Here is a 19,338-nt window from a genome sequence, read left to right as displayed (position 1 = left end):
AAACGTTGGATGTCTTTTAGAAGCTTCAGTCTTTTCAGCAGAACTCTTGATGTCCAGGTGGGACAATAGGAGAAACTTCACCAAAGGAGTGGTGCAGCATTGGGACAAGTCCCAGAGTGAGAGAAATCCATTCTTGTGCATTTCTGACCACGCCAAGGTGTGGGTACAGCCTTGGTCTAAGTAGATGTAGGATGGGAATCTCTTGAGACCTTTTCCCACCAGCTTTTTTTTGTGAATTGTTGCTGAGCAATGTACTTCTTGACATCCATCCATTGACCAATGTACAGACTCTAGCTGAGGCACCTGGCATGCTTAGGGCTGTGTTGGCACATCAGGGTAATAGCTTGTCATGAAAACAAAATCAAGAGATGCTTAGTGTTTGTTCAGTTTTATTTATTCTTTTTTTTAGCTCGAATAAAAAGGACTGATCTTGGCAAAGCAAAGACTGTTGTTGGCACTTGCCCAGACATGTGTCCTGAAAAGGAGCGCTACATGAGGGAGACGAGAAACCAGCTCAGTATCTTTGAATTGCTTCTAGGATCTGACAAGGTATGAGCCCTTTGTATGCAGGGGTTTGTTATTCCCAGGTCGTGTTTGCTTGCTGCTTATATAAAGGTGTCAGTGTTTCGTTGATTACAGGGCTAATTCTGGTGGAAAAATTCTGGAGGCCATTTCATTAATGTCTTTCAATTCCCCATTGTAGAACAAGAAGGCTAGAGAATTGCATTTTCACTCTAAGTCATGTCTTTTCTTTAGCTACAGACAGGCTTTTAGAACTATTGTTCTAAAACTATAGGAAGTATACATTGGTTATGAGTTTGAGAATAAGTCAACACTTCGGTTCCTATCATAAAAGAAAATAAAATACATTTGCTATTGTAGCAGAATGGATGTGGGCTGTTAGTGTAAAAAGTGGAGAAACTCCTTTAATAGTCTGCTCCTTGCTAAAATAAAGGTATGGATGGAATGAAATCCTCTATATTCCTGAAAAGTTGGAACATGCTCCTTAGACTGATTCTTTTCTCCATATCTTGCAGGTAGATCATGCGGCAGCAATCAAGGAATATAGCAGGTCTTCAGCAGATCAGGAGGAACCTTTACCCCATGAATTGAGACCCTCTGAGGTGTTGAGCATGACCATGGACTATTTAGTGACAAACATTATGGATCAAGGAGAAGGAAACTACCGAGAATGGTACGACTTTGTCTGGAACAGAACTCGTGGAATAAGAAAGGTAAGCACTTGGCAGATGGAGATGTTTGATGATAGAAAGCAAAAGATCACATAATGCCATAAAAAGTGAAGCAAAAAGCAATAGTAATTGAAATGTTTTGAATTGCAAAGTGACTCAAAGCACAGTTGAAATGAGTTTTTCAAATGTAGTACCAGATGCCTGTGCTCTTCAACTGTAGTTTAGAAGTACATGCAACGCTTGCTTTGTTATTCTGTTTAGGATATAACTCAGCAACATCTCTGCAACCCACTGATGGTGTCTCTGATTGAGAAGTGCACTCGCTTTCACATCCATTGTGCTCACCACTTGTGTGAAGAGCCCATGTCCTCCTTTGATGCCAAAATCAACAATGAGAACATGACTAAATGCCTGCAGAGCTTGAAGGAGATGTATCAAGACTTGGCTAACAAGGGGATTTACTGCAAGAGTGAAGCAGAGTTCAGAGGTTATAATGTCTTGCTGAATCTCAACAAGGGTGATATTCTCAGGTAGGAACAACAGATATTGTTTGTTTTCTGTCTTTGCCTCTGGGAAGAATTGAGATTAGAATTAAGTCCAGACAAATTGTAATGCAAGTGAAGAGCTTAGTTGCAAATTTTTTTTTGCCGAAGAAATTGTACTCTAGTAATGTTTTATTTGAATCTTTTAATAGGTCATTTTAAAAAGTGTATTTTTTTTGAGAAAAGAAAAAAAGAAAATAAAAGCTTTGTTTTATCTCCTTGAGTAACTCTGCAGGCAGTAAAAAAAAAAAAAAAACCCCAAAAAAACAAACAAAACAAACCAAAAAAACAACCAACCAAACAAAAAGAAAGTTAAATCTTCACTGTTCTCAATCAAGGAAATATTTTTTTTTTTTCTTCCCAGAGTGGTATCCAAGGTTCACTGCTCTGTCTGCAGTTGGACCAAGCAAAAACTGTTTTGTGGGTAGAGTCATACTTCGCTCTTCTGGTCAACCTCTTAGCTGCCTTCCTCCCTAGATGTTGGGCTGATGTACCTAAATAATCATATGTTGATTGTGCAAGCATCATTAGAAGATTAATGATCAGTAAATAATGCTGCAAATTTAATTCACAGCCGTTTGTTTTGTGATTGTTAATACTGAAGCAAAAGGTTTGTCTTTGTCTTTTGTCTCCGCAGAGAAGTACAGCAGTTTCATCCAGAGGTTAGAAACTCTCCTGAAGTTAGATTTGCAGTTCAAGCTTTTGCTGCATTAAACAGCAACAACTTTGTGAGGTTTTTCAAGTTAGTGCAAGCAGCTTCCTATCTGAACGCCTGTCTCTTACATTGTTATTTCAACCAGGTAAGAAAAAGGCAGATGGATATTTTTTAAAGTGTTAATCAGTAAAACAGTCTGGGACTTTTGGGAGGAAGTCTTAGCAGAAAACTTGGTAAATATGTAGCCTTAAAAATAATTTTATTTTTGCTTCTTCAAAAGCGTTTCAAATTTATCAAGAGTTTTGTGCTGTGATATAAATGGTAAACACTAAAATGCTCTTCTCAGCACTTTTTCCCATTACTGTGTGCAAATACATAGTATTTCCCCTGAAAATAATTGGAAAGCAGAGAAGCAGGCCTGAAACTTTTGCAAAGGAAGTATCAACCTGCACTTTCAGAAGCCTTGCAAGCTTTTTCTTCTGCACAGAAATCACAAAGGGATATGCTCAAAATGAGCAGCATCGAAGAGTAGCAGAAACTAGAAAGCAAGTGCATAGAATTTCAAAAGAAATTTAAATCTGAATAGTTGTTTGTGTGGATGTTTGATGACAGAGTACTGATTTCTTTTAAATGTGATTTTCGTGTTTATAGTACACTTTATAGTGTATTTTGGGGTCATTAACTTAGAGGTTGTGTGGCTTTTTCTTTTATTTCCCCTCAGATTCGTAAAGATGCTCTCAAATCTCTCAATATTGCCTACACTGTGAGCACCCAAAGATGTACAGTGTTTCCCTTGGATCACCTGGTCCGCATGCTACTGTTCAAAGACTGTGAGGAAGCAACTGATTTTATAAGTTATTATGGCCTGAGTGTGTCTGATGGGTAAGTGGAAGGAAGAGGATGTCTGTGCCTTAATATGGCTAGTGGGGCTAGACTGATGTTAGGTGAACCGTTAATGTGGATCAGCTGCTCCTGCAGTTTGCAACCAGAAAAAGAATAGAACAGGCAAAGAGTAGGAGCTGGGCTCTGTAAGCAAAGCGCTAGGATAGTGATGGGTGCAAATTATTATAATGTGTTCCATTTTTGTTGATGTAATTGTGAAAAGTTCTTTAATTTTGCATCTTTCCCTAAAGAAATGGGGCTTGTATCCCTGTAACTACTGTGACTTCCCACAGTAGATTTTTTTTGCACTTGTATATGTTTTTTTACTTGGTGACAAAGGATTTCAAGGATACAAAATTCATTCAGCCTTCTGGAAGATAGTGAAAAAACAAGAGAAACATGTCCCCCAAAGGAGAGACTGGATATTGAGCTTGGTCTACACTGGACTCCAGGGACTTCCTCCCTAGAAAGAAACTGTGGATAGCCTAGGGAAAAAAAAATAATTGTTTTAAGTTCTTATCTTGCATTTGAATTGTCATAAACTGCAGCTCTGTAGGAATTGAGGATACAGTTTTGCTTCCCAGGAAACTGGCGTTATGGTGATGCATGTAGGGCAGGATGAACAGTGCAAACCAGTTTTTAGAGGATGCTGGAGGCCAACAGTTTGCAGATAAGAGTGTGTGCTATGGAAATACATAAATTGTAAGGTGTACTTATACAGATTTGCAATCTCAAGAGATGGGAGAAGGCAAAAAACTTGAGCATACCAGTTAGTGCTCTATTTTCTGTTAACATTTTGTTTTGAAATAATAAATTGGCCAGACTACAGGTGCCAAGATTGGAAGAAGATTGCAGTTTTTAAAATTACTTCTGTAGACAGCCATGGCATCTGTCATGTGGGATGTAGTGTAGGTAAAATGTGCACAGATAATATACATGGTAGATAAAGGTTAAAAGGAGAAAGAGACAGAATAGTCCACAAGGGTACCCAGAAATGTTAGTGCAGGTTGTACTCTGTCCCAGGAGAATAGCTGTGAGGACAATGCTCTCTGCCTTCCCTGCTCTAGTTCCAGCCAAAGGTTGAGATCCGGGCTACAGGGAGCAATCCTGGAGTGCCCAGTGCCCATCTCACTTTGCCCTGCTAAGCTGTCCAGCTGAAAACCTATAGGTTACTGGAGCCTTGAGGATGCACGCCTGTTTTTTATTTTTCCCCAGTGCTTACGTGGAGCTGAATCGCTCAGCTTTCTTGGAGCCAGATGGATTACCTAAGCCACGTAAATCAATGTTTGTCAGCCAGAAGCTAACTGTCTCAGTTGGAGAAGTTGTAAACGGTGGGCCCTTGCCCTCGGTGCCTCACCATATGCCTGTGTCCAGCTTCAACGGACAGAACAAGTATACTGGTGGAAGTGCCTCTGTGGATCAAGCTAGTAGTAGCCAAAAATCCAGCATGGAAGCAATAGGTAAGAGCGAACATGTATTTTAGATACTGCTTAGGAACATACTGCTTGGTCAGTACTGTGAGTAGTTTTATTTTACAAAACGGAAACTGTTCTTGTCTCATATGGGTTGAAGTTGCATGGAAATTTGGATGTAAATGAAATCATGTTTTGATTTAAATGTATCTGTAAAAGCTAAGAAGCAACCTGATTAATATATTTCCCAATACAAGAAACACGCTAATAGAAATGAGTACGCCAACATAGGTTAAATAGCTAGATGTTTGCCTATTTCAGATAGCCAGCTTCCATTTTCAGTTTGCAGATATGTATTGCAATTGTTTTTTTCCCCACTGTGTGTGTAATCATGTTGTTTTTCAAGTTAGCTGAACATATGCTTTTTTTTGTCCTTGTTGAAAGCACAGATGTACAGAAAGTACAGTGTAGGTGCTAGGTGTACTTGACTTAAAACAGTTGTTTTATTGGAGATGTATGTACTTGGTATGGAAGGTAATGTGCAATGAAATTTTTGAATCTTTTGTATAAAATACTCATGATAGAATTCTATTTTTAGCTTTAAGGAAGCAAGCTTCTATTATGGACTCGTTTTATGACCTGATGAGTTTTATCAGACAAGCCAGCTTTTGAAGATAAGAATAGTTTTGCATCTATTTATGATTGACCTGGTTTCCTTAATTTTTCTCTTCCCCTCTCCCAAGAAGGAAGGGTGGAAAGCAAAGGTGTGGATTTAGATGCCGCAGGAGTAAGAGTCCAGCCCCCAGCTCATCTTCTGCCCTCACTGTTACCTCGTCAGCTTGTGCCAGTGCTGCCTCCTGCGCAGGCAATCTCCCAGCCTGCTGGACAACCTGAGCCTCTCTCTTCAAAACCTCAGCCTGTCTACACAGACACAGTAAGGAAACTTAAAACCATCATGAAGTATTTGGGAAAGATCTGTGAAACATAATAAAAGGTAACTGAGTTCTTAGGTTGTTTTAGTTTTCCAGAATCTGCATGTGTTATGTAGAGTCAAAAGGAGACACTTCCTGCTTCAGTGCCTTGGATGCTTTGAGAAGTTGTTTCCTTGGACTGTTCTGAAAAGAGAAAGTCTTAAGTGAGTTCAGCTGCAAGTCTGAAATGTCAGTGCTTGCTTTGACTCCTTCATAGGATAAGTAGTCCTGTCTGTTTGGCATTTATTTGAGAAACCTCTAAGGAGAGAGTCAGAAAGTGACAGTAGAAAGTGGTTATCTTTTGAATTAGTAGGTAAACTTCTCTTTAGTGAATAGTATTGAACTGTTTCTTAATGGCTCATGTTTCAAATGAGACATGACAAAGTTTCTTCTTGTGGTTATATGATTATTAATGTTGGGTCTTGAATATGTACCCTGTGTATCTGTGCTGTTCCCCTTTTTCTCCATTCCACATATGTTTAGGTATGTACTAATGCTGAACCCATCTGGGAGTGTCTCATTGCTTTGTAAAGTACAGCTGCCGTATTCTACCTAAATGTGGCTGCGTTTCAGTGAAGATTAGATCTGGTCACTTGGAATTAAATAAGTTAGAATGAGAGAAACTCTGAAGTAAGAAAATAGGAGTCCCTCTCAAAATTCACTTTTCTTAACTATTATTTCCTAACTTGACTTGCTGATATTTAGTACAGGAAGCTGCTTTTGTTTCTGGGCTGTTAATAATCTTTTAGATAGTCTAAAATTTCCAGGCTGTTATGTTTGATTAAGTTAGCTTAGTTTGTAAGTACAGATGATGTTGCTAATTGCAGTCAGTTAAACAAGGCTGAAAAGCCTTGCTCCCAATTCACATGTGAGCCCAGGCTGTCCTGAGCAGAACTGCATCTTGCTTCAGCTGCTTCCTCTGCTGTGTTGTAGGACATCGCTGAAGTGGTGGATGGGCTTGTGCATGATGTCCTCAAAGGAGAGTGTGGCGAAGTCAGCAGAGCAGGAGTGGCTTACGTGACTGCTGCCCTCTGGTAAAGAGCATTTATTGCTGGTATTCCTGGAGTCTGTTGTCAAAGCTGCGCACATGGTGGTGCTACAGCAAATTGAAGATCATAAAACTAAGCAAGGCAAGGTCTGTAGTGGTCTTACTTATAGAGTTGAGGGAAAAGCAGGTCTTCTTCAGATGTCTGCAACCTCTCTGTTACACACCAGTTAGCCTAATGGAAGGCTAACTGCAAACCTCTGTAAACCTTGCCTTGCATGACACTCACACTGCTGCCATGAGAAATGTGTCTTGTGGAAGGGAAGGTGCCCAAAGAGGGACAAGAGGAGTAAGTCCAGATCTGGCTGCTTCTCTGCTTCAAATAATGCTTCCTCTCCAAGGTAGTTAGTAGAGTTGTGGATGTGGATTTGTGACCAAAACAGTGTTATTAATGTACCAATGTTTTGGTTATTGCTGAACAGCACAGGCTCAAGGTCTTCCTTGTTACCCACTTGTCACGTCCCGGTCCAGTGGAGGATCTGGGAAGACCCATAATGATTCCACACATGAGATTAAAAGACAAACAAGGTCAAATGCCACCTACTAAAGCGTTATTGTTATCTCCCAGCAATGATTACTGAAACGAGCAATAGAGTAAAGGAGGAAGTAGAGGAAAGGCAGGAGAGAGAAGCAGTATTAAGAAGCACAACAAGAGTATGGTCACCATCATAGGCCTGTGGTGTCCCGACAGTCCTCTAGTGTCAGCAGCATCCTGTTGACTCACAATCCTCAGATCACAACAATGGCAGGGGTTCCAGGGTCCCAATTGTAGAGGGACATGGCACCAATTTATAGTCAATGTCTGCTTGATACTTGATCAATCAGTATAGGTGTTACTTCTGCTCAGCCAATCTTTAGCAGTTGGTCGTGTGTTGTAACAAGTATCTTGGAAGATGGCTGCTCCTGATGTACCCCTTGGTGGTCATGTGTACCATGTTGGCAGACAACTTTGGCACATCTTGCAGCTTGGTTGGCAAGTTTTGGGTGCTCCTTGCCCCTGTTACAAACAGGATGTGGCTGGTCTGCTTGTGGTAAGCGAATTTTGAGACATTTTGACTACCGTCTCCTATTGAGACGTCTTAACTGTCTCCCTACACCACTCTGCACCCCCTGAGTAGGTTAGGGGTGTGCCAGAGGCTGGGAGGGGACATAGCTAGGGCAGCTGACCCAGATAGACTGAAGCCCATATCATGTGATGTCATGGTCAGCAATAAAGCTGGGTTAAAGGAAGAAGGTGGTGTGATTTTCTGGCTTCCAGGTTCACCATTGATTGGAGACTGTCTGGGCATTGGTCTGCCTGTGGGATGTGGTGGCTGACTTCCTTTGCTTTGCTTGGTAGGTATGGGTGTGGGTTTTTTCCCTTCACCAGTGTCTTTATCTCCAGCCATGAGTTTTCTTGCTTTTGTTCTTCCTATTTTCTCCTCTGTCCTGATGTGGGGAGGGGAGTTAGCCAGTAGCAGTGCGGGTGTTTGGCTGGTGGCTGGAATCAGCCCACCACAATGGAGCAAAGGTGTGCTTGAGAAAAGCACAGACATAGGGCTTTGAATGAAAACTTTCTGGCTTTGAAAAAAGAATTGCTGTTTCTGCATAGCACCTCGGAGGCCACCGTGGAGGAACTCGTGACTGAAGTGATGGGGGAGATCCTCAGACAAGTGGTTGGAAGTGTGCTTAGCGAGGAAAAGGAGCGTGTCAAAGAGGAAAGGCGCAGAGTAGAGGAAGAGAGGTGAGTCACTGCTTTTGCTGTGGGTGGGGTAGGCTGTATACATCCTTACGCAATATAACGACAGCTGGTGCCAACCTGAGTCCTTGCACGTGTGCTCATATGTCACGCTGACAGCACTCAGTTTATCTCACCTTGAACTGCCCTGGGATCAGGCAGGCTGTTGCTTCTGTATTCTCAGGTGATCTGCTAGTTAGTATTTTGGTGACCTCACAGAGGTGAGGTGAAAATGGTGAGTGGGAATTTTGGGAACTTTTATTCACCCAGAGCTTCCAGAGAGGGAGATGCATCCCAGTCCTGCTGTATGCAGGAACTTTTCCTCCTGATTGAGCTACTGAGCTACTTGTCAGTAGCTTACTGGGGTAAGAATAAAATAACCCCGTTGTTATCTATCTGTATTTTTGAGGGAAACCTGGCTCCATGCAAAGCTCTTTATCTTTAGAGAGAGAAACCAGCTAGTGGAAACTTAATTTTAAGCTTGTGTAACTAAGTGGCAGGTTTGCCATTGTAAGTCTTTTCACTTGTGTAAATCTTGCCACTCTTGTCTTGCAACTTATGTAAATCTCTTCTTTGTCCTTCCAGGCAAAAGCAAGAAAGAGAAGAGTTAATAAAGCAGTTGAGCCAATTGGTGGGTATAGAGTTAATGGAAGAAGTAATAAAGGAGAGTGTTCAAGAAGCTTCAGCCAATGAGTTAAAGTACGTACAACATACTGTATGCTGTACTTTGCTGTAGGATGCTTTTCTAAGGGTAAGAATTTATTAGGGAGGGATGGACTTCTTGCTTGGCCTTCTCTGAGTTCATCTTCAATAAGCTACTTTAAAGAGAGGATAAGGGTACGTGATTGTACAGTGGGCTACCAGTTTGCAGTTGCACTGTGTCAGGCAGCAGCAGTCCTCCACGGTGGACGAAATAGAGGCTTTGTCTAGGACAAGGCTGCTCTGTGTGCTTATTTTTTTTCTGACTCCCTTACCACTCAGCTATGGGCTCTCTTGTAGACCCTTCTTTGGAAGCCCATGATCAGCGCAAAACTTGAATGACCTCTAATCGATTACAGGCCTTATTTAGAAGGGCCATAGAGTAGAAGTGTGGAAAATCTCTCATGTTTCTAAATGTGATGGTCTTCCCTGTTTGCACCTCAGCTAATTGTATTGGCATTTCCTGCAGTCTCAATCTCACTAGAGGTCTTGGTTTGTTTCATTTTGAACTAGATGTGCCTTAGAAAGAGACCGGCAAGCCCGTATTGCCCGGTGTTCAGAAGTTGTCTGTGGTCATGTCATGGACCTCTTCCTGGAGGATGAGATTTTCCAGATTGCTAAGGAAACCCTTCAGGAGCTCCAGTGTTTCTGCAAGTACTTGCAGCGGTGAGTTGCCGCCCTGTGACACAACTGCTTTTCTTGGCAGCATTGGCATGGAGCAGTTAATAGTTTGAACTACAGCTGTCTGGCTGTGTTTTTGGTTTGGGTTGTTTGTTTGTTTGTTTTTTCTGTCGTCTTGTTTCCACTATAGGTGTAGACTTACGGTCTTATTATCAGTCTCTAATAAGTTACTTAGGTGTATGTGGGGAGGGGAGCACGCCTCATTAGAGTCAGGTAATGAGCTTGGTAGGAAATTTCAGCTTCATTCTATCTAGAAGCTTGTAGTAATTTCTGCTTTTATTCTTTCTGTTGGATGCGCGTTTTTCTAGATGTGTGCGAAGTGTTCAGTAGCTATTGTGATGCTCCAAGTCAGAGATTCATTTCTACCTGTGCTGTGCTGCCCCTGTGCAGTCAGGTTGAGGTGTGTTTTGAGTGGCACTTCTCACTGCTCAAGAGAAAGCAGCAGGCTAGTCTCTTTATTGTGGAGCACCTTCCCTTGCAGAGTTCTTTCTGTCTTAACACTGAGTTCATGTGTTTCTTCAAGGCATGCATAAATCAGCTTCAGTGCAATAGGAGAGGTTAAGGAGGAGTCTAAAGATACATGAAACAAATGTACATGCAGCAGTTAAGAAAACTGGATGGTGCAGGAATGTTTTTTTATAAGCCCTTAAAATACCTGAGGAAACAAAATAAAAGATTTCAATTCATAAATTTTTGTGTTATAAAATTGTTGGGTGGTACATGTTTCGAATCCTTTGGTCATAGAAAAATAGACTAGCATCTAATGATAAAGGCTTTCTTATATGTTCTCTCCTTGTTGGTGAATTTGCCTTTTCAAATGTTCCTTAAAAACAGAACAAGAAAAATAGAAATATACCTTTCTTACTTCATGACATCTATTGCAGTATTTTCAGCAAGTGCTTGAGGTATCAGAGAAGCTTTATAATGGATCATTGTAAAACGCTCTGTGTGCTAGGAATAAACACGCTGAAAACTGGGAAAGAAAACGATGCTTGAACTTTTGCCTGGGGAGCACAGCTAGGACAGCTGAGGAAGGGATGAGATGGAAGAGTGGTAATCCTGCTTCCCTCCTGTGATCTCTTTGGCCACTGAGAGCAAGTGCAGCTTGCTAAGCAGAAGGCTGCTTCCTTTTGTCTGCACTGTTTTTTCGAATGGGGCACGCAGTTGCCCCTTTTGGACACTTCATGTGTACAGCTGGCAGGTTGTGTCCTGTGCAACCTCTGTTTGAGCTCAGACTTTGTCTGCGTGTAGAAAAACAGCCTGAGCCCGCTGCAGCACCCACAGGCACCACTTCGCACTTACCCTGGGCAGACTGACTTTTGGAGTTTTTGAGAGCCCAGTCCAGTCTGAAGAGCAAAGATGAGAAAACATGTTTGGTCTGCAGAAGAGTTTATTAATGTGACCTTTTCATCTATTCTCTTCCAAAGGTGGAGAGAGGCAGTGGCAGCTCGAACAAAGTTGAAACGTCAAATGAGGGCGTTTCCAGCTGCTCCCTGTTGTGCAGATCCAAAAAATAAACTGAAAGCACTGTCCCCCAGTGCTGAGTGGCCTATAGACATGGAAAACTTATGCAAGAGAATTGTAAACCTGGGGAATGGCGGAAAGCTGGGGATCTCTTGCACAAGGTAAGGATACTTACAGTAACAGCAGTTGGCAATCTGTTTGATTTCTGGAAGGTAAGTTACAAAGTAGGCCTCTTTGAACCTTCATTGTGAACAGTTTTGCAAAACTGTTTGTTCTCAAATACCCCCAGAAAGACCCTTGCTACACAAATGCCATGACAAAGACTGCAACCTAACGAAACCCTTCTATTAATGGCAACTTTCTAAAGTGCCTGCAGTACTTCTCAGGTCTTAGTGTTTCTTGAATTTGGTTAAAGTACCTGTTTTACACTAAAAACTACAACCAAGAATCTTGCTTCCAGATTGAATTGGCTGAGAAACAAGACGATGCATGAAATTAAAGTTCAGCACTTCTACCAGCAATTGTTAAGGTACATTGGTGTTTAATCCTTATTTTCTTTCTAAGCAGATTGTAACAGAAATGTCAGAGATATAGAAAATGTCAGTATGGAATGGCAAATCATACTGTTGGTGTCCACATGCAGCCTTGATTCTGGGAGTATTTTCCAGATAAGGGAAGCTGGAATATAAACTCATGAAAGTGTTAGACCATCTGATGCTATTGCTGTGGGTGTAACTTTAAGGATCTGATGGATATTCGGGTTTTTTTCTACCTGGGTGGGATGGTGCCTGGGATGGGGTATAGGGGGAGAGGAATAAATGAGCTGTTACTACCCAGGCTTGTGGCACAGAGGGATTGATCTGGGGGTTTAAAGTGCAGCAAGAGGTCTTCCTTCTCATGGCTTGTCATGCACTCCAGTGATGCGTGTGTTAGAGCAGGGTATTGAAGCAGTGTGGAAGTGAAGCAATACACATATGGTCCCACAATCCCCAAAGTAAGGCTCATGTAGCAGATTTAGCAGCTGCAGTTCATGAAAGCATCTGGTCTTTAGTAAAATAGATAGGCAACAGATCTAAAGAATTGGCTCTAATTTTGGACTGTTTGAACTGGATGGTAGCAACTTACAACATTGTAACTAGTTCAAAGCAAGAAAAACATTCCTCGGGTGGGAATGAGCACTAGAGGGGGGTGTCTTTTCACCAGCTTTTGTCTCTCTTTAAGTGATTTAGCTTGGACTCCGCTGGATCTTGTCTCATTAATCACTGAACATATTCTGGTTCAACAAGAATGGGTTTTTTGGAAGGTGCTATTGGTTTTGCCAAATGATGATGAATATGCGGAGGATGATCCCAACAAGTAAGTAAAAGAGTTGATTGCTGGGTCTCAAACAGGGCAGTCAAATAGAAGAAGAGTAGTAGTATACATCCTTGATGTATTTATTTCCCATACCATGTCAAATTTACAGTTTGTTTTCTCCTGGCATTGGTCATTGAATTCCTTTTGCTCATGCTGAAAACAAAAAAACCTTGAGATATGTACCAGTGTGGACAATTTCAGGATATTTAATAGCTATTTAGCAAAATCCAAGCAATATGAAGGTTGGGGTGTCTCAGAGGTGTTGGTACTAAAACCCTAAAATGCTGGTTTTTTTAAACAAAAACCCCAGAAGCCCACTCTTTCATGTTTGCTAGGGTACTGGTGGATTGGTTGAAAGCCAAATTTATGGGAGACAAAAGCTGGAAGAAAAACGCTTCACATACAGAAGGCAGAATTCAAACACTGACGTTATTTAATTCTCCTGGCATGCAAGGGAGCAGAAGCATTAAAGTCAGCGTGTGCGTAAAGGTAGGTGAGAACAATTTCATGATACCTAAGAGGCCATAAAAGCAGGGTGGTGCTCTTTTCCAGTGGATGTTGTGTGGAGGCTTTTCCCATTGTGTCCTGTCAGATGGAGGGAGATGGTACTGGGAGGGATGGGTTTGTTGAAAAGGTCTGAAAAAAGATAGATTATTTTTCCTTATTTCCAGTCGACTGAGTAAGTACCTGCCTAAATGCAGCGCAATATTTAGAACCTCAATCATATCAATTCCTGATGCCAAATCAAGTGCTGGAGGGCACTTTTGTGCTCACCTGCATCTATTGGACACATCCACGTTTCGCTGCCTAACAGCTCATTGTAAAGCTCCTGGTAATGAATGTCAAAGTTGAAAGCTAATGATAGTAAACTGCAGATTTCAGCATGAAAATAGCTTTGTTTAGCTTTAGCTACATTACTGTTGTCATCTTTGTTACTCATATAGGTGGCACACGGTGCGCTCTCTGACTCTGAGCTTGATACAGCTGAGATGCAAAAAGACTTGCTTGGAACCAGTGGTCTCATTCTTCTCCTGCCCCCTCGAGTTAGGAGTGAAGATGTTGCAGAAGATGATGTTTATTGGCTTTCAGCTTTGCTGCAGTTGAAACAGTTGCTTCAGGCCAAACCTTTCCACCCGGTAGTTCCCTTGGTGGTTCTAGTCCCCAGTCAGGAAGAGGAGGCCACAGAGAAAGAAGTAGAAGAGGGTATGTAATTATTTCTGTGCCTTGAAAAAACAATGTGAATGTTTAGGGCTGTCCCAAGTAGAACTATTGCTGCTAGTGCAGTCTCTCAAATGTGTCGTCTAGTAAAGGGAGATACTGTGAAGTAAAATACTTCTCAAAGCTTTGCTAGAAATCCTGAGGCCTTAAGAACTGATCAATATGGAAAGAGATGAACTTTTTTGGCTTCCAGTTTTCCTTTGCGCACAGTATTTGATCCCAAGAGTCTGTGGGCAAGGATGGAGGAGAGAAGTGATGCTGTGAATGTAAGCAGAGAGTGTGGTCAGAGTAGGAGAATACCCATTTATTCTTTCTCTGTGTATATATGCAGGTTTTCTTATTTTTAAGGTTTGATGCTGCAGGACTTGATTTCAGCCCAGCTTATTTCAGACTACACCATTGTTGAGCTCCCGGGTTCTATCAATGACTTACAAGGCACCAAAAGGGTAAGAACAGCAACTCACATGAAGAGATACTTGACTAATTTGTCATTAACCTCTCAATTACTAATGCTTTATAAAAAATGATTATGTTCTCAGTAGCTTAAATTGCAACTGAGTCTTGTGTAATGGGATATTTTTTTCCATTGAAGTTTCTGTAACATAGTTTTTGTTCAGAAAGCTCTATTACCATTTTTTCATGCACCTGAATTTGCTGGCGTTGATTGCTCGCTTGTTAATAATGATTCCAACATCAGCCAGAACTATTGTGAAATGAAATATTTCTGCTACTTTTCCATTATTTGTGACTGTTCTATCTGACTAGAGATCAGTGGAATTTGCTGCATAAAAGGTATTTTCATCTGTGTTATACTGCAAACTAAATACCAAAATAAGTGGATTATGTAGATCCACAGATTGTTAGGTCATTGACTAGCAGGGGTACAGTTTCTGCCTAACAGACAAGTGGTGGGTAAGCCTTTGTACCCTTAAGCTCTCAGTCCTAAAATGAAAATGACCCTTTGTAGCTCTTCTAGCTGCTGTGAGATCACCCAGTATTATTCCATCTTGGTGGATGGGACTGAGGAATGCCTGATGATAGATGACTCTGTCTTCTCACGTATGCAAAGAAGGATTGTACGAATCTCTCCTTGGCAGCCTGTTGTGGTTTAACCCCAGCTGGCAACTAGAACCATGCAGCTGTTTGCTCATTTCCCCTCCCCGAGTAGGACTGGAAAAGAGAAAAAGGAAAAAAAAATTGTGGGTTGAGATAAAGATAGTTTAATAGAACAGTAATGGAAGAGAAAATAATAATAATAATGGTAAAAGAATACACAAAAGGAGCGGTGCAATACAATTGCTCACCACCCAATGATCAATTGCCCAGCCTGTCCCAAGCAGCAGCGATCACGGATCCCTGCCCCCTGGCCAACCTCCATTTATATAATGAGCATGATGTCTGTGGTATGGAATATTCCTTTGGCCAGCTTGTCCTGCCTATGCTCCCTCTCAGCGTCTATGTGAAGCTGAAAAAGTCCTTGACTTGATATAAGCATTAGTTAGCAACAACTAAAACAATATGTGTTATCAACATTATTCTCATACTAAATCCAAATCACAGCCGCTACTAGGAAGAAAATTAACTCTGTCCCAGCTGAAGCCAGTACACCAGCTTCTCCCCTGTCCTTCAGTTTGCTGTGTGCTTGGCAATAGGGGCCTGGAGATGACTCAAAAACCCACAATGGAAAATGATACTTATAAATCTAAAATAGCTTTTTGTGTGTGAGTCAGCAGGGTGGTTTGGAGAGGTGGGAGAGTGTAATGGCCAAGAGCAGCTAAGTTGACTCAGACCAAAAGCAGCTCCAGCCCTGTATTCCCTTCTCAAGGTGTCTGAAAAAAGTGCCTAATAAACAAGGTGAGAACAAGACAAGCCCAGAGTGATGCTCCCCCACAAACCCTCACAGCTTGCATCTCTCTGCAGTTTAAGGACTGCCAGGATCAGACATGGCCTCCCTGGGTATAGTCACCCTGGGCTAATTTCGATGAATCTGTCTAGTTTATCCCAATAAGTTTTTGGCATCTCCAATGTCCTGCAGCAGGGAATTCCACTGCATGGCCGCACCTTGTGGGAACAGCCTCTGTCTCTTCCTAAGCCTGCATATGAATTTAGTTTGTGACCCCCTAGTTGGAGAATTACTGTTGCAAATACCAGGATGCTGGTAGTTGATTTGTTTATATTGTGCTGCATAGTATCTTGAATACTGTTACATCAAACTTAAGGTTGCAGGTTAAATCCTTTGTGTCCTGATCACTGTGGAGCAGTTTCCAACCACCTATGCTTTGTGTGTTGTAGATCTCTGCAGCTGTGGGGTGGCTGGTTTCCCAGTGCCCTGACTCCCTTGAGCTCTGCAGTCAGACCCTTCAGGAGTACGTTGAGGATGGGATTGATGGTGAATTTGGCAAGCGCTTCTACCATGACTGGAAGGAGAGGCGTTTAGCTGGCCTGCCATCTCAGGAGCCTGGGGTCATCATAGAGCTGTACAACAGTGTGCTGCAGTTTCTTTCAGATGTGGCATCCTCGGAGCACCTTTGTGACTTGTCTTGGCCTGTTACTGAGTTTTCAGAGCCAGGGGGTAACAAGCTGTTGCCCCACCTGCAGTGGAACATGCCCGATCACCTGGCCTGGCTGAAGAAGGCTGTGCTGTCCTTCCAGATCCCATACCTAGATCTGCCTCCGTTAGGTGGTATGTACATTACACTGCAGTATCCACTTGGCAGAATGTCATTCTCTTAGATGTGCCTGCGCCATGTTGAACTACCAGTCTGTAAGGTGGGTAGTTTGGCGCTCTCACAAATTCTTGCACTTTACTTTGTTGTTTTTTTCCCATAGCTCCTTGGCGTCCTGTTTGCCGCATGATTTTTCAGTATGTGTCTCAAATTGCTAGTTCTTCCCATACTCAACCACTGATCGAGTCTCAAGTGGAGAATCTGCTGAGCAAAACTTACCAGAAGTGGAAAAACAGGACATCTGGGAACTCTGATGAAGATGGACCTTCTGTTGATGAGATCCCTTGGGATGATATCGTGGCAGTCTGCATTGATCATAAACTGAGAGACTGGAAACCACCCAAACTGCCTGTTACTCCAGGTATTGTGTGTCCTTCTACAACATGGATGATACTTCTTGCATAAGTGAGTTTAGTAACTTGGCAGCGGTGCCTTTCTGTGTGGCAGCAAGTGATATGTAGCAGGGAGGGAGCTATGATCTTGCTGTACTTACTGTACATGTCTTCTCTTTGGAATTTGTATTTAGTGTTGATTATGATTTGACTTGAGCTTGTGATTAAAAATTTTTGTCTCTGTCTGGTCAGAGTCACCTCCCAGTAGAACAGGGTTTACATTCAACCTAAGGCCAAGAATTTGGTCCCTCAGGAGTCATGTAAGCTTAAGTCAGCTGAGATGGCAGGCTGTCAGTGTTAATGAGCTCTTCCATGGATTGATGAAGATTGTCTCAGATTCTGTTTTTTCAATTTCAAGTGCAGTGAGCTTTTTTTGGTGCTGTTTGGCTTAACTATAGGAAGTCTCTTTTAATGAAATGATTACTTAACGCTGAACACTGAACTTGGATGCACTAAAATTTTTTAAATGAAGATAAAGCAGCATTTTATAGTCTTTCCCAGTAATCCAGTATCTCTTGAACTGTAAATCAGTTCAAGAAGGCACCTTCTTACATGCAGTTTACATCTTAAAGCTACTTGAAAGTGAACATGCAATTTTTCTTCAAACTGGCTTTTCAATACTGAGCTTTTCTTCTGAAGGGGAAAATCTGTTCTAATATTAAAAGTCAAGTTTGGGTTTATTCACAGAAGCAGTAAGTGAAGATGGACAGATTCGTGTGTACTTCTTCAAGGAGCATTTAAAGAACTTCACTCTCCCTTTTTCGTGGGAACAAGCCAGACTGCGCACACAGGAGGAGATCCGGCAAGGCCACGAGAGGTGAGGCAGCTGCTAGAGTTGTGCCACCTGAGTTGCTTGGTGAACTTCACAGAGGTTGCTTGGGGCCTCTACTATGAACCTATAGTGCTGTCACGAAGCTGAAAACCAGAATATGGCATCCTCCAAGAACATGCTTGTGTACATCTCCTTGAAATGATGTACAAGGGTGTGCTGAAACCAGGTAGTGAGTAGATTTTATTTCTGCAGGGTTAGTCATCTGTTAAAGAAATGGAGTGCTTGGGGGATGCTTAAACTGTTATACACGGAGAAATTAGGTTCTGCTGAGACTTTGGAATTATACTCTAGGTTCACAAAGCATGGAGGAAAAATGGTGCGAGGCTAGGGAAGAGCATAGGGATAAATCATGAATATGCACTTTATTTAATGCCCCCTTCTTTACATTCACCTTCAGTTGCAGCCTGGACATGACAAATGAATTGTATGTTAGATGATTTGTAATTACATGTTAATTTTGCAGCATTTTGAGTTCAAAAGGAGGCTTTGTTTCCAGCTTGTGGGAAGACATCAGGGAAGTCCCACTGCAAAGAGAAAATGCTAGAGGCTGAGGGGGGACGGTAGCTTAGAGCTGTGTGGCATTAATTTGAGATCTGAAGAGTCTAGCTTACTTCCCTAGCCTTGTTCAGGATGAAGCCAGTCTGTCTTCCCTCTTGGAAGCTTAGCCACTGCTCTGCTGTGTAGCAGGAGATGTTGGGTAGATACCTTTCTTTGGGGTGAATCCCAGCCCCCTGGCAGATTAGTTCCTCTCAAATCCCACACACAGGTGGTGGTATGTTGGACCCTGGGACAAGGGAATTATGTCTCCAAATGATCAATTCTTACTCCCTGCTATTTCCCTTCAAGCCAGTAGGGAAAAATAAAAGTACTCATACCAATTTCTGTGCTTTTTTTTTTTTTTTTTTTCTTTTCTCCTCCCCCCTCAGGTCAAGGGTTAAATCTCCCAGCTCTTTTAAGAAACCCTATAGCGTCTCCATGATGCCAGGTCAATATGGTTCTGGCATGAGCATGCACTCAAGTCAAGAAAAGAGTGTTCCTAGTGCAAATGAATTCACAGAGACAGCCTCGGTCCAGGAGCTTCTCTCAGAGCGTCTGTTGACACAGTTGCAACTGGAGAAAGTAGAAAGCAGGAGGTAAGTTCCCAGAGCAGCATCCTTTCCTTGCAGCTCCAGCCCAGGGTCATAAGTGATTTCTAACTTGTATGTAATGGGGAGCTGAAGTTCAACAGTACTAGGAAACAGCCTAGACTATCTCCAGTTTCATCTAATTTCATCAAGCACATCAGTGCGTTCCAGTCCCTGCTAGCTCCTACTGCATCATAGGAACAGTCCATGGTGGTAGAAATACTTGGAGCTTTGAGGAAGCTGTCAGTGGTCAATCAAACCACCAAAACTAAGCAGTACACTGTGTACAGTAGTCTGTGTGTCCTGCAGTATCACAAATGTCTATGAAGTCCACTTTGGAATGTCAGTTTGGTGCCTGTAGCAATGCAGATCACAAAGCTGAAGAGCTAAAGCTTTTGAGGTTGGCCCAAGGATTTCTTGTCTCTTCTG

General features: G+C 42.1%; 1 protein-coding gene across 1 annotated transcript in view; it reads left to right on the top strand.

Annotated features, from left to right (window-relative positions):
- The window catches only part of MCM3AP (minichromosome maintenance complex component 3 associated protein), a gene marked incomplete at its 5' end in the record, with an annotated part of 28,416 nt that overhangs the window by 6,628 nt on the left and 2,450 nt on the right, over nt 1-19,338 (top strand). The window contains 21 exons of the mRNA XM_082483257.1: nt 410-549; nt 1,038-1,235; nt 1,455-1,723; nt 2,373-2,535; nt 3,112-3,272; nt 4,488-4,732; nt 5,428-5,618; nt 6,589-6,689; nt 8,292-8,423; nt 9,003-9,116; nt 9,630-9,782; nt 11,225-11,422; nt 11,722-11,790; nt 12,483-12,617; nt 12,953-13,106; nt 13,562-13,820; nt 14,184-14,281; nt 16,128-16,518; nt 16,665-16,922; nt 17,641-17,770; nt 18,712-18,918. Of these exons, the coding sequence (XP_082339383.1) occupies nt 410-549; nt 1,038-1,235; nt 1,455-1,723; nt 2,373-2,535; nt 3,112-3,272; nt 4,488-4,732; nt 5,428-5,618; nt 6,589-6,689; nt 8,292-8,423; nt 9,003-9,116; nt 9,630-9,782; nt 11,225-11,422; nt 11,722-11,790; nt 12,483-12,617; nt 12,953-13,106; nt 13,562-13,820; nt 14,184-14,281; nt 16,128-16,518; nt 16,665-16,922; nt 17,641-17,770; nt 18,712-18,918 (3,766 nt within the window). The remainder of the gene's footprint in view (nt 1-409; nt 550-1,037; nt 1,236-1,454; nt 1,724-2,372; nt 2,536-3,111; nt 3,273-4,487; nt 4,733-5,427; nt 5,619-6,588; nt 6,690-8,291; nt 8,424-9,002; nt 9,117-9,629; nt 9,783-11,224; nt 11,423-11,721; nt 11,791-12,482; nt 12,618-12,952; nt 13,107-13,561; nt 13,821-14,183; nt 14,282-16,127; nt 16,519-16,664; nt 16,923-17,640; nt 17,771-18,711; nt 18,919-19,338) is intronic.

This window comes from Vanellus vanellus, assembly GCF_965231255.1.
Source record: "Vanellus vanellus genome assembly, chromosome: 5".
Classification (NCBI taxonomy): Eukaryota; Metazoa; Chordata; class Aves; order Charadriiformes; family Charadriidae; genus Vanellus; species Vanellus vanellus.
This window is presented reverse-complemented; position numbering and strand designations above follow the sequence as displayed.